We start from the raw sequence: 14,018 nt of genomic DNA, 5'->3' as shown, positions 1-14,018 counted from the left end.
GAGTATAATTTGCTTCAGGAGAGACCAAAGGAACCACTTGATTTGGCCTAATACTCTTTGTAAATGATACAGTATTTCCACAGGAGAGAGAAGTACAATTACCACAGTGTAGAACAAGATCATTTTTGAAATAATTAACCACCAAAGATGTACATCATCCAACTATATATTTAAATATATAAAACTATATATATATATATATATATATATATATATATATATATATATATATATATATATATATATATATATATAAAACTATATATATATATATATATATATATATATATATATATATAAAACTATATATATATATATATATATATATATATATATACCCTTCTGAGTCGTGTCAATCGTTAAAAAACTCGGTTTCCCAGACTGCTCTGGTGTTGAAACGTCACGTGACTTGACGTTTGTTCACCGATTGTTGATGACGATGGCATACAGCGCAGGTCAGTAGCTCAGTGGTGTTCCTGGGAGGAGTGCCTGCTAAGATAAAAAAAACAACAAAAAAACTAAATATTTTCTCCGGCAACCAGCTCTCTAAACACGGAAGAACTACCCAGTAAACGGAAGAAGCTCCAGTAGTGTGACAAACCTGTGAGCTATACGCGAATTGGCGCCGGTTCAGAAATGTCTCTAACATTGTTTTGAAGGCCTGTTGCTAGCTACTGGGGATCCGCGGGCTAGCCCGGGAGACACCGGGCCGAGAGAACTCAGGGGACCGGGACACGAGCTCCGTGGGCTGGGTTTAATCCACCAGGTTTTATCAAAACGAAGACGTAACCTCTCCTGCTCCACGGGGGCGGTTATAAAGCAGCGTAACTCGAGGCGCTCTCAGTTTGACACCTAGCTAACATTAGCTACCTTGTGTTTACAAGCTAACTCCAGACCCTCAGAAGAAGTTGGTACTCGGAAACATATTGTTCAGTTACCTGCTCGCTGGTGGTGACTTGTAACATTGTTCTACTCGTGTCTACGCGGACTGAAGGTCGGCAGCCAGGGAGCGAGATCAAAAGGTCTCCCAGCTAAAGGTTATCACATCTTCAAGCTTATCTACTGCTGCCTAAAGTGTGTCACCTTATTTGAATAGAAGGAACAGACCTCGCCGTGTTGATTACCGAAGCTACCTTTAACCACTTTCAACGACAGTGTCCCGGATGAAGGCTCACAGAAAAGTGTGGAATCTACTGCTGTCAGGACTTACAGGTGTCACCTGTTCTTCTTGGCATTGTTAGTCTTCGCACATCCAAACATCTGCTGTTTCTGCTTTCTCGAGCTGATCTGCTCAGACCACAATGAATCGTTACCTGCCGGTGGCGCGGCAGCACTTTCTGGCCGCCCTCGCCAGCACCAGTGTGGTGGTCAAAAGTATAAGTGCCGTGGTGGTCCTCCTCTATCTGCTGTCATGGGTCGTCGACACTCCGTACGCGCTGGGGGTGACCCCGGGCTACCTCTTTCCGCCCAACTTCTGGGTGTGGACGCTGGTGACCCACGGGGTGGTGGAGCAGCACGTGTGGGGTGTGGCGGCCAACGTGGGGACGGTCATGGCCTGTGGCCGTCTGCTGGAGCCTCTGTGGGGCGCTCTGGAGCTCCTGATCTTTTTCGCGGTGGTGAACGTCTCTGCAGGCCTACTGGCGGGCCTCTCCTACCTGCTCACCTACGTCTCCACCTTTGATCTGGACTACCTGTTTGCGGTGCGCGTCTACGGAGCGGCTGGGTTCTTGGGAGGTGTCCTGGTGGCGCTGAAGCAGACCATGGGGGACACCACAGTGCTCAGGGTGCCACAGGTGAGGCTAACATGTACCGCAAGTCATTTCTGCTCTGTGTGGATGCTGATTGGCCAGATGCTCCTCTGTTGAGCCTGTGAAAAACACCAGACCAGTGAAGAGTTAAGTTGAGAATGTAAACGGCACTGAAAACCTAACCAGTGGTCATGGAGGTGTGTACATCAACCAGCTTGTGTCAGATCATGGCCATCACACATCAAGGACACCCCTCGTCTTATTCACTAAATTGCATAAAGTGTGCTTTTCTTTGTTTTTAATTTAAATTAACATAGAATGTCAATAAGATTTCCCTATGTAAAGACAAAGTGCCAGATCGTATGTCTTGATTTACATAACATGTAATCAATAAGGAAAATCAATTGTGTCTTTGTCTGTCTGGAGATACTTCATGTTTTTAAGCTATAAAGGAAGCATGGGGAGTTTAAAGGATAGCTGAAATGTGTACCGACAGCATACTCACTCGCTTGTTTTTGGATTGGATAAATAAAGTTTTATTTGTGCTAGAAGTCCTCGTGTGGTGAAGCCCATGATGTTTTGTTTCTTTCTGATGTTCAGGAGTTGCAGTCACCCTTGAGGCTGTAGCTTTTGGTTTTGGATGAAAGCATCTAGTTATGTGTCTTTAAGCCCCTTACTAACACTTTGGTGAAAAACACCTAACAAGACACTTTATTAAACTGCAGTCGTTAAGACAACAAACTACTTTATATCTACTGCAGGACTTTAGAAGTGTACGTTTTTATTTTATTTATAATGTGCCTTTTCAGTGGGATGACTTCCCAGATTCTTGAATTGTGATTTTATGCTTTTAACTCTTGTTACATACAAGTAGCATTTCCTTCACTTAGTGTTTTAGGGTTGGAGCATACACATGTCAAATATAGTGATCATGCTGTTATATTAAAGGCGTAAAAACCAGTGGTTTAAAATCCATTGAGTGTTAGATTGGTTTGCGTTTAGGCATGTGATTCCAAATGTGCACTACTCAGTGTGATCTGTTAATTTACATTTTAGGATTAATTCTGATACTCTTCTGTAGAGCAGTTTACACTGAGTGTCAGAATAAGGATTTATTTTTTTTGCTGAGGCACACATTAGCTACACATTCCTAATGTGTATCTGTGAAACTACCAGACTGCTTTTTGTGCTTGTTATGAGTTTGGATAAAACTGGGATCCTTCACTCTAAGCCTCCTCATCTCAGCTGAGCAGGTCAGGAAATGTCCTCCATCAAAACTCTGGTAACGTTAAATATGACTCCCGCCCTCCACCCTGGCATGCAACCAGCTATTGTTTGCCGTTCCAATTCCTGAATCTGGCTGACTTGAGTGAATTGTGGGAGCTGGCAGCCACTGTGGTCTGTAGACAGAATGGTAGCTGTCCCTTTTTCCTGATTACTCTGGTTCACTGGAACTTAAAGCTGTCTCTCCCTCCCATCGTAGGTGAGACTGAAAGCAGCACCGGCTCTGGTCCTCCTCCTCCTGGCCTTGCTGCGCCTGTCCGGGCTGCTCGACAGCTGCGCTGACCTGGCTGCGTACAGCTATGGCGCCCTGTCCGGCTGGGTCTACCTGCGCTTCTACCAGAGGCACAGCCGGGGCCGCGGGGACATGTCGGACCATTTTGCCTTCGCCAGTTTCTTCCCTGAGGCGCTGCAGCCGGCCGTGGGGCTGCTGGCAGGGCTGGTCCACGCCGCCCTCGTGAAGGTGAAGGTGTGCAGGAAGATGGTGAAGAGGTACGACGTCGGGGCTCCCTCCTCCATCACCATCAGCCTGCCAGGGACCGACCCACAAGATGCAGAGAGGAGGAGGTGAGTCAGAGCAAAAACAACAACACAAAATCTGCAAGAAAACTCGCTAAGAAAGGCCCAGTTCTGTTCCACCCTCGACTCCACCACGAGACAACAAAAAAAATCATGTTTTTATGTTACAATAAACAAGTGGACACAATTGCCTATTGTAAAATGTTACAGTAAAATTCCGATTGGCATCAAAATAAATCATAATAATAAATTTAATAATTTAATTTAATTTAATTTGTGAATTCTCTGCTCACTCAGACCCAGAGTATCTGTGTCATTAAATACATGATGTTGGTCACACTGCCTTTTGATTGGTATTTTATTAATCATGGTTTTATTGATTGAGTAGTCATCAGTAGTTCTGCCCTAATGGTCTAAATGCTATTTTAGAAGCTTTGAAAACTTAAAATCTTAGTAGATAATAGTTTTCCAATTCAATCACTGAGCATTAATACAAAATACTTTTTAAAGTGTATTCTTGACTTTGGGAATCAGCAGATGAGAAAAAAAGTCTCGCCACAAGATCCATTTACTTTCTGTGATATCACAAAATGTTCGGCAGCAAAATAATGATCAATTAAATGAAACGATTGTCACTACAAACCCATAGAATGTCCAGAATGCATGCAAGTATCTATGAGTGAAATTAATACTTTACACACACCCATATGGTAAAATCAATACTCCAGTCAGAAACTGAAACAATGTTGTTTTTTGTTTTATTTACTCAGGGAAGGGTTGCTGATAAACAGTCGCACATGTTAAGCAACATCCCAGTTAGCAAACAAGTATTATTACATTTTTATCCAGAAACTGGTTGAACTTGATTATGTTTCAGTCTGCATCGCTACTCATTGAATCATGACACACATTCAATATGGCTGCCAACTGAATGAAGCTAGGGCCTTTCTGTCAATGAAAATGAAAATTTAACCTCATGTGATGATTTAAATAGTAATTGGTACTTCTCCAGTATAAATGAGATTTAATTTCATTCATTCCAAAAATGGCATAATTCATTTGAAAGATTGTTTGTAGTAAATGAGTGAAAAGTGTGTTATTTCCCTTTTTGTGATTTTCTCTTGCTGTTGGAAACAGCTTAGTCATCGCAGTTACGTGTTCAGTCCATGTGAACATTTTATTGTCTGCATGCTTCGGCTCTGCTGCCACATGTTTCAGAGCTGTGGCATCAGTATGATCTTTTTCATTTGAAAGACAAGAGACCTTTTAAGCTAGAGGTTGTAATCTTGACAAAACTAGCAAGAGTAGGCAAAATTAAAAAAAAAATTATCCATCCGATGTTTGTTTAGCTGATGATGGGTTACTCACTTTAGTTGTCTTTTTTTTACTTGTTTCATACAGATATTGAAGCACAGTGATGCTTTTGAAGCATTAGATTACATCTGCACAGGAGCGTTTAGACAATGACAAACAGGCCTCCCTTGTTGTGCAGCTGTACATCGTTCTGGGAAAAATTACCCATAATTCTCCCTTCCTTTCAGACAACTGGCCCTCAAGGCTCTGAACGAGCGTCTAAAGCGTGTGGAGGACCAGTCGGCCTGGCCCAGCATGGACGACGAGGAGGACGAGGACGAGGTCAGAACCGACACACAGCTGCTCCTCCCAGGTGGGCGTGACCCCTCCTCCTCCACGCCGAGACCAGCGGGGGGGCCCGTCGGCGCCTCTCTCTCCTCCACCTCCTCGTCCTCAATGTCACAGAGCAGCGGAGGGCCGTCCGCAGGTGGAGCGCAGCACCCGGAGTCCAGCATCATCAGCTTCGAGGATGCCCCTTCTAGATCGTAACAAATGGAACACACGTGTACAGAAACACTCCGCTGTAGGTCACTGGCAGGTATACTTGTGTATTCAGCAGCCTTGACTAGTGTACAAATATACGCTCAACATCGCACACGGCAACACAAACGACATGTTTGACCAGTTCATACACGCGGCCGTGCCCTCACAAACACTCTGTCAATGTCATCATGGAGGCCAAAGGGGCGGTAGGTGTACAGCGCTCTCAGTTCAAACATGGTTATAAATGCTCGGTGTAGTTGGGCCAACTGGACACTCGATTCTTCTCCTTCTTCCTGCATACGACCGACCGACCCGCAAATCAACCAGAAATTCTGTCTTGCCTGGACATGCCTCGGCCCACTGCTTCATGTGTCGCTTTCTCTTGCTTTCTCAATATATAACAAAATGGGTGTACAACAGTCTTTTTAAAAAGAGTCTTTTTTGGAGCAGCCATAGTTGATCTCCCACGAGAAAGCTGTCAGTGACGGAGACTCGCGCTGGATTCTTGATGAAAAGGCCGACTCTACTCGTTTGATAGGCGCTGAAAAACGTCTGAAAGTGACATTTGCTTTTAGTTCTTGATATTTAACCAGGTGTGTATGGGAGGAACTATGAAAAGTCGGCAGAGGAAAGAAGCTGCTGCAGGTCTGTCCTGCTGATAAACTGTGATAAAAAACTTCAAGATTTGAAGAGGTGCCCGGTGAAGAGAATTTTTTTTCGGACTATTTTCATTTGCCGGCTGGTGTCTCTGGAACGACTAGAGAAACAAACTGTGTCCCCACTTTTTTAAAATCCCCCATTTGTCATTCAATGGAGAACAATTCTGTATTTCTTTTTCTTCTGGGTCTGTTAATGACTAAACAAAATCCAAAAAACACCTTTTTGTTTCTGTGCATGTTCACGGCGTGTTTTATATATGTGTGTGTATGTGTGTGTGTGTGTATGTATGTATGTATGTATGTATGTGTGTGTGTGTATATATATATATATATATATATATATATATATATATATATATATATATATATATATATATATATATATATATATATATACACACACACACACACACACACACACACACACACACACACACACACACACACACACACACATATATATATATATATATATATATATATATATATATATATATATATATATATATATATATATATACACACACACACACACACACACACACACACACACACACACGTGTATATATACGTATATCCTCATCCTGTAGAGCTGTTTGATTATCTGGGTGCATGTGATGCAGAGAAGTCATCGTTAGTCGTGCAGGAGAAGGGTAGAGATGAGGTGTTACGTTTACAGTTGCAGATTAATAGTTTGTATTCGTGCTCTGTCAAAGTCTGCTCTGCTTTGTTGTGTCTCAGACTCATGAGGATAAGTAACTGTGGACAGTGGACGCCTGCATTGATCAGTAATCGGCCTGTAAAATGTTTCCCAGTCACAGCCTTTGCACTTTGTAACATCTTTCATTTCTTCACTCACAATGCCAAGTACGACCAGCGGTGAATCATTTTCTCTGAAGGTTGATCAGCAGCTAAATTGTTTAAAAAAAGCTCCATAAATTCTACCAGTGATTCGTTTATTTTGCATCCAGTCAGATGTTGCAGTCATTATGGTGATGATCAAATCATTAAATTCCCAAATTCTCACCTGTCCATATATAACGAGGGGATTACAGTTGATGACATGATGCTCACTAGTCTTCCTGGGACAACAAGCCCAGTGGATTATGCTGCAGATTGTTTGTGCTCCGACAGCTGCTGTGTCTTTGTAGGTCAGCAATGCTTTTATTTCACAAACTATCTTGGAAAACAAAACAAAAAAGCTGATTGATGATGGTCAATTTGGGTCAGCAGGTTCCTTCAGATACATTGAAAAAAAAAAAAGAGGTTAAAATCTAGAAACTACACAAAATGTTAGCGTTAAGTATTACGTTGTTGGATGTTTAATTAAAATATAAAGTCATTCTGTTTTTTCATATTTAATAATCTGATATTTGTTGTGTGAAGAACAACCTTGCAGTGGCCTTGCTGATCATTTTTATTTGTCACTGACTGAATTGACATACCCTAAATTAAAAACTAATCAAATGTAACAAAAGACAGAGCGGGATAATTCTGCCATCTATCTCCCGCTAGTAGAGCTAGTCAATGTGATTCTGTTTGGATATGTTCCAAATGTGAACAAAGACCCAGCAAAGTGTGTTTACAGTTTATCAACAACCTTATTTAATACCCCAGAAACACTATGTAAATATTGTATACACATATGTTATATATGTGGGGAAATGGCGGAATATGTCAAGATGAAAACACAGTTATAAAAGTCCTGATTCCTGATCAGCTCGCGGTTTCTCTCTGAGAGATTCTGTGGAAACCTTTTAGCCCACAGCCTCCGTCCTAATGCTGGACTGGAGCTCTGGCTGACACATTTGATAATGTAGTTTTAGAGGAAGAACTCCACTAGATTGGCTATTTTTGACAAATGCTGGCGTGTGACTCGACGTGTTGAGCTGTGAAACGAGCGATGATGTCACCAGGTCGGTAACGAATGCTCCTGGGAAACATTAGCAGTCTGATATTCAAACTTGCAATGGCATTAGTTTTGTCCCTGTTGTTTTCCAGCCCACAGTTATGTGACACCTGCCGGTGTGTGTTCCTTAAAATATTATGTCCGGAAAATTCAGATTCAATATGTTTAATAAGTCACTTTTCACCAGACGGAAATGTTTCACGTATAGGAAGTGAAGCCATATTAGAGTGATGGAGTTCTGTGTGTTCTGTCCTGTGTTTCTCTTCCTCATTTCACTCTGCTCTTATTTTTTTGACTAGAAGATGTTTGCGTTGGATGAGCGGGGCTGTTCTTCTAGTGAAACACGTCAAATCAAGCTTCAGAGTGTCGTCAATTATCTGAAATCTCAAACCGCCTTCTACCGTCTGAAGCGTTCACAGGAGCAGTGGAGGAAAAGTGTCAAAACAAACCGGCACATCCAGTAATTACAGATGGTCACGGAGCGATCGGCGTCATCTTCATACCATTTTAATTGCGAGTTGCTCTTCCCTCAGCTGCTGACACGGCTTGCATCAGCAGTGCAGAGAAAAAAAAACACACTCTAACGTGCAATTTGATCAGCGGGAGCTTGTAGGAATGTTCTAGTTGTCAGTCTGAAGTTACAGATTGAGTCTGGCCAAACCTCCATTCACTTTCCATCCCTGTTCCCTTTTGTTTTGTTTTTTCCTGTATTTATATTTGTTCTGGCTTCAAACATCCTGACAGATGAAAGGGATGAAATCACACACCGTCTGTGTGAATAATGCCAAATTACAGTTGGTGTTGATTAGGAGAGCTAAAGGCGAGGATAATAAGTGGATCACTGGGTTCGTCGGTGGACGAGCCCTTGATTACAATATGGCTCCATACGCGGTTCATAAGTGTGTCGTCCTGTACATTAATATTGTGTCATTATCAAAGTCACACCACAGGCAGGTTTGACTACCTTTAACCCTCAGCAGGTGCTTTCTACCTAAACAATTAGATTTTCCCTGTTTGGTTTCCTAAAGTGTCCGATGGATGTCCAGTTCTTCTTACCAGTCTTTGTGTAAACTGGAATTATTGGAATTTTAATGTAATCGTTTTAATTGTTTCTTTGACAATTAAAAAGTTTAATGTTGATTATTTGCCAGTCCTCACTTGGAGGTACAAATCGATTACTAGCAATTATGGGAACACTTTGTCAAGTCGAGACATGAATAATGTGACGACATCAAAGTCGGCGATCGTTTGGTTTGATTATGAGCCGTGAGGAATGATCACGTGTTCTAGGAGCTTGACATTTTTCAGCCAGGCAGGCAACACATTTCCTGAAAATCTGATTGTTTGGTCGAGTAGTTTATTTTGGGGCTACGCCTGCCTGGACTCGGGAATGAAAGTGGTTTTCCTGCCCTACAATGATGGACACATTACAGATGAGACTGCTCTGTTTGTGTGTGCTGCTGACAAAGAAAGTCATTCACGGCAATGGTTTCCTTTTTAAGAAAATAAATAATAATTTTCACTACTTTTAATTTTCCTTATCTGTCCCTACTTTTGCACCAACAGATGTTGTTCATACTAATGACTGTCTCTCTCTCTCTCTCTCTCTCTCTCTCTCTCTCTCTGCATTGTGGCAGTTGCACAGACTTTTCTGTTTTTAGTTTTCAGATATATTTCTTTATCTCTATATGAAATAAAAGACGATTGTATGAAATGAAAACAAGTGTTTCAGTCTTTGTTGCGTTACCATCATGGTATCTGCTGTCCTGCAGTGGGTGTACATGTGATTTTACTATCAGGGTGGGATAGATAGTGGTGTGGTGGCTCAGTGGTATGACCTCGATCATCACAGGAACGTACATCACCTGTATTAATTGACAACATAGGCATGATATTATTTATTTTTTTACTTCAAGACAAAAACAAGACACTGTAGATTACAGTGTTAAAATTGCATAAATATGCCATTTTTTATATGTCATAGGGTTTTAGTTGAGAGCAAAGTAAACTATTGTGTGACTGAAAGAGTGGTTCATTATTGTCAGCATTACATGTGCTCGGTTGCTGAGAGAGAGAGAGAGAGAGAGAGAGAGACTACGTCATGCTACTACTGTTGTTGCAAAGAAATTAGGAAAAGTATTATTTAGAACATTTTTTTTTATTTACAAACTGAAAGAAGTGTGTGTGTGTGTGTGTGTGTGTGTGTGTGTGTGTGTGTGTCTGTCCCTCCCTTCCTATGTGATTTAACCAGACATTTGGTATGAATAGGACAGGGTCGGTGTCCTGCTAATTCTAACAGTGTAGAAGTGTTTCTATGGGTGTAGAAAGCTTAAATACAAAAAATCTCCAAAAATCCTTTTAGTTCTCATTTACTGGATTCTGTGTATAATCTGTGTCTCAGCACAGCGCCCCTGCTTCTATTTTGAGGTACTGCAACATAACTAACCTATCACTGTAGTACATAGACAGTATATTTCTACTAAAATTAAATTTGATTTAATTACAGTCAATACATTTTGTTATTATACCTAATAATTACACATAGTATAAATATTATTATTATTAGTAATAATATATTATATACTTGGTATACTTCACCATACTGTGTTATTATTATTATTACTAATACTACTATTATTACACTGCACCTTATACTATATTTAATACCTTATAATATACTATACAGTTGTTTATCATACGATACCATGTTAATAAGATACTAAATACTTTATTAATCCCCCAGGGGGGAAACTAAGTGCCACCATACATGTAGGACAGACTACAGGTGAGATAATGGGAGAAGACATCCACATCTTTAGGTAATACAAAATAAGGTGATAGTACAGCATCATAATAGTGTAAATATCAATGTGACTGTACTAGTATATGACAACAACAGGCACAAATGTATAAACACCAAGATTACCACAATCCTCAGTACAACCACTAACCTGGTCATCAATGTCAGACTATTATCTGAATCATCAATAGTAACAGTGACCATTTTAATTTAAAAAAACTTACTCAGCATACTCAAGTGACTTCCTGAATCTCTCTGAAGAGCACCTGGACATAAAAAACGGATCACTAAAAGAGCTCTTCCACTCGCTAAAAACATTGAACATTGGATTATCCTCATTTTGTATAACGCTCTGGAGCTTCCCACCCATTCTTTGCTCCAAGGTCACATCTAACGAGTCAGAGGACAAGCAAATAATGGATCCTGCCTTCCTGATCAGATTGTACATCTTGTTCCTGTCCTCTGAGCTTAAGCCACACCCCAAACAAACAACTACATAAAATACACCACTTGCTAAAATGCTTTGATAAAACACCTGATACAACCAAAAGACTGGACTGTGCTCTTTTAAAGATGTCACTGGTTTTCTAATTCCAGTCCAGCCTATTATTCACAACGGCACCTGGGTAGTTACAAGAGGAAACCAACTCAATAGCATCACCTTTACTCAGGATAGGGATCAATGCAGCCTATTTCTTCCTAAAATCAATTGTAAGCTGCTTGGTCTTACTTAAACCTAAAATGAGGCACTTTTCATCGCACCATCTGACAAAGCCATCTACTGTACCTTCTGTTGGTAAGCTAGGTGGTCATCTTTAAGGATGTAGCCAATGAGTGTGGACTCATCGGAAAATGTTTGCAGGTGGCAGACTGATGCCGGACTCAGTTTGCACTTGGAGGTATATAAAGTGAAAGAAATGTCAACCGAGCGGTGTCTTCCTGTGTTGCTAACAATCATACTGGATACCTCTCCTCCAAGCCTCACTGGGGTCTAGATGTGAGGTAGTCCATAACCCATGCAACGGTAGCGGTTTATGTTAAAATCTATACGCGTACTGGCTAAAATGTGTGGCTGTATGGAGTTCAAAGCATTAGAGTGATCAAAAAACAAGACGCTAGCAGATGCACCAGCTGATTCTACGTGGCTAGACTATGTGAAGCATATAGAGCAAAGCATCATCCACTCCAACAACCTAAATGTAAACTGGAGTGGATCTTGGCACAAAGAGACCTGCTTATTGGAATGCTTAAGGACAACTCTTTTGGAGCATTTCATGAGCTGAATATTATGTTATTGTGATGGGTGTCACTTACGTCATAGTTCTGTCTTTAATTGCTCTTGTATATTATGTATTATTATTATCTTATTTCTGACTTGTACTGCTTTAACACATGAATGTTCCCCCTGGGGATCAATCAATTATATTCCTAGGTTGAAGGGAGCCTTTTATCTAAGAATGCCCTTGCCAAGACTTGGTGTGTACATGAACAAAAATAAACTTTTGTATATTGTGCATTTCGACCATATATTTGCATATATAATCAGAATAAATGTGGTTTAGAGATTAAACAATTTGTATATATATTATTTGAAACTGTGATGAAAACAATTATAAGCCTGATACACTTGGGGCTGTCCTCTGTATGTGGGCGCTACCATATGAGTCTTGCTTCAAATAAAGGTAATCTTTTTGATGCAACTATTTATTTTGAAATTCTGTGATAAAAAAGAAAAATATAAATAAAACATAACCATCCCATGCTTTTGACAATATGACAATCCCTGCATCAGCAAAAAGTTTAAAAAAAAACACCTCCCCCCCATTTTTTCTAATTTTGATACGGTCCTCAAATCCAGAGCACCTGGCATTTAATTCCCTGGAGGCGAGGAGAAGGTCAAGGTAAGACGGTATTTTAACCCAAGTTTCACAATATCTTCAACTGTTCAATGTTTGTGAAACATCAGTTTATTTTATGTATTTATCCTTTTTTTTGTAGCTATTGGGTGAGATGGATTTTCCTGTAACAGACATGACACTTGTGATGTCTGACTGTCACACAGACAACATTAATCAGGTAAGTTGTTAATAATTACATTTATTTTGAAATTCATAACAAATCAAAAGAAAATTAAGTGTTAACTGTAGAGTTTTGGTTCAAATTGACAGATCTCTTTTCTTCTTTTGTAGTGTCTCTTGAAAATGCAGCTGAAAGGGATCCTAGGAGGACCCAAAAATGGCAGTGGTCTTCAAAAGAGGTTGCCGCAGTGTTGAGACATTTTTAAAGTACACATCACCAAGGGTAAGCTAGCCACTATGATTGAATGCAAACAGTGCAAGACTGCGGAACATCCTGCTGTTGCTCTGTTCAAAATATAAGAGACGTCGTCAGGAATCGGGGCGTAACTCTGAAGAGAAATCAGTTACCAAAGAAAGGATGTTCAAGGGAATTGTTGCAAACATTTGTTTAAGGCATATGTGCCGGTTTCTTCCGAAGTTGGAACGTGCAGATAATATTTTCAGGATAGTTCATAGTTAAGCCTAGATCAAATCAGGATGAACCCTTGCCTGCAGAGTCGGCAGGCCCAGATCTCTTTGTCTCAAAGCACATGTGAGGCATATACGCAGATCCCAACACCACTTCAACATGTGATGAATGCACATTGGTCATCTACCAATTCATCTGAAATTCACTAATACTGTCAAAAGTGACGATCATTGTATATAAGAATACAAATATTCAAACCTAAATGAAACATAATTGTGATTGGACAAGCAGAACTGCGGGCTATTGCAGTCATTATTATTATAAAGTATTAGTAATTCTGAACAACACTAAATTACCTTGTGATGAGATTGTTCTGTCAGCTACTGATCCAAAGGTCAAAAATAAACTTTCAATCTGAGTTTTTGAAGCCAGCATGAACAACACATCCCTAAAGTGCTTTGATGAATGTAAACGTGAAGATCTGCAGAACAATGACAACCAGGCATCCTCCATCTGCTGAAGAAGGTCATGTGATCAAAAGCTCGTCAACTACAGTTTCCAGGTGAGAGTATCAGCAGTCGCCGACACTAACAAAGTGCCCTTGCACAACTGTTTGACATGTTTTACGTATTAATATTCTCTTGAACATGTAACGTGCTGTTAGAAACTGCAGGCTTTTTGCCCTTCTCTCCACAAGAGGCACCAGGTGGTGGTTCACTACACTTATAGTACCTGTACCTAATAAATAGAGGCTTGGAGGAGGACTTCTTCCTCTTTGT

The 14,018-nt window shown here is 40.5% G+C and overlaps 1 protein-coding gene across 1 annotated transcript; it reads left to right on the top strand.

Moving 5' to 3' along the window:
- The first annotated feature begins 447 nt into the window (after window positions 1–447).
- On the top strand, window positions 448–6,351 carry tmem115 (transmembrane protein 115). Its single transcript, XM_068733754.1, has 3 exons — window positions 448–1,793; window positions 3,232–3,596; window positions 5,090–6,351. The coding sequence occupies exons 1-3, from the start codon at window positions 1,302–1,304 to the stop codon at window positions 5,388–5,390; spliced, it is 1,158 nt and encodes a 385-aa protein (XP_068589855.1). The 5' UTR covers window positions 448–1,301; the 3' UTR covers window positions 5,391–6,351.
- The last annotated feature ends 7,667 nt before the right edge of the window (window positions 6,352–14,018 follow it).

This window comes from Cebidichthys violaceus, unplaced genomic scaffold (assembly GCF_023349555.1).
Source record: "Cebidichthys violaceus isolate CVI_PGR_0920_01 unplaced genomic scaffold, fCebVio1.0.p SCAF_6, whole genome shotgun sequence".
Classification (NCBI taxonomy): domain Eukaryota; kingdom Metazoa; phylum Chordata; class Actinopteri; order Perciformes; family Stichaeidae; genus Cebidichthys; species Cebidichthys violaceus.
Note: the sequence above shows the minus strand (reverse complement) of the source record. Positions and strands in the feature narration are given on the sequence as shown.

Coding starts and splice junctions, on each gene's coding strand:
- tmem115 (XM_068733754.1), top strand. CDS start 1,302: ATGAATCGTTACCTGCCGGTGGCGCGGCAGCACTTTCTGGCCGCCCTC. Junction 1,794..3,231: donor CAGTGCTCAGGGTGCCACAG/GTGAGGCTAACA, acceptor CTCCCATCGTAG/GTGAGACTGAAAGCAGCACC. Junction 3,597..5,089: donor CAAGATGCAGAGAGGAGGAG/GTGAGTCAGAGC, acceptor CCTTCCTTTCAG/ACAACTGGCCCTCAAGGCTC.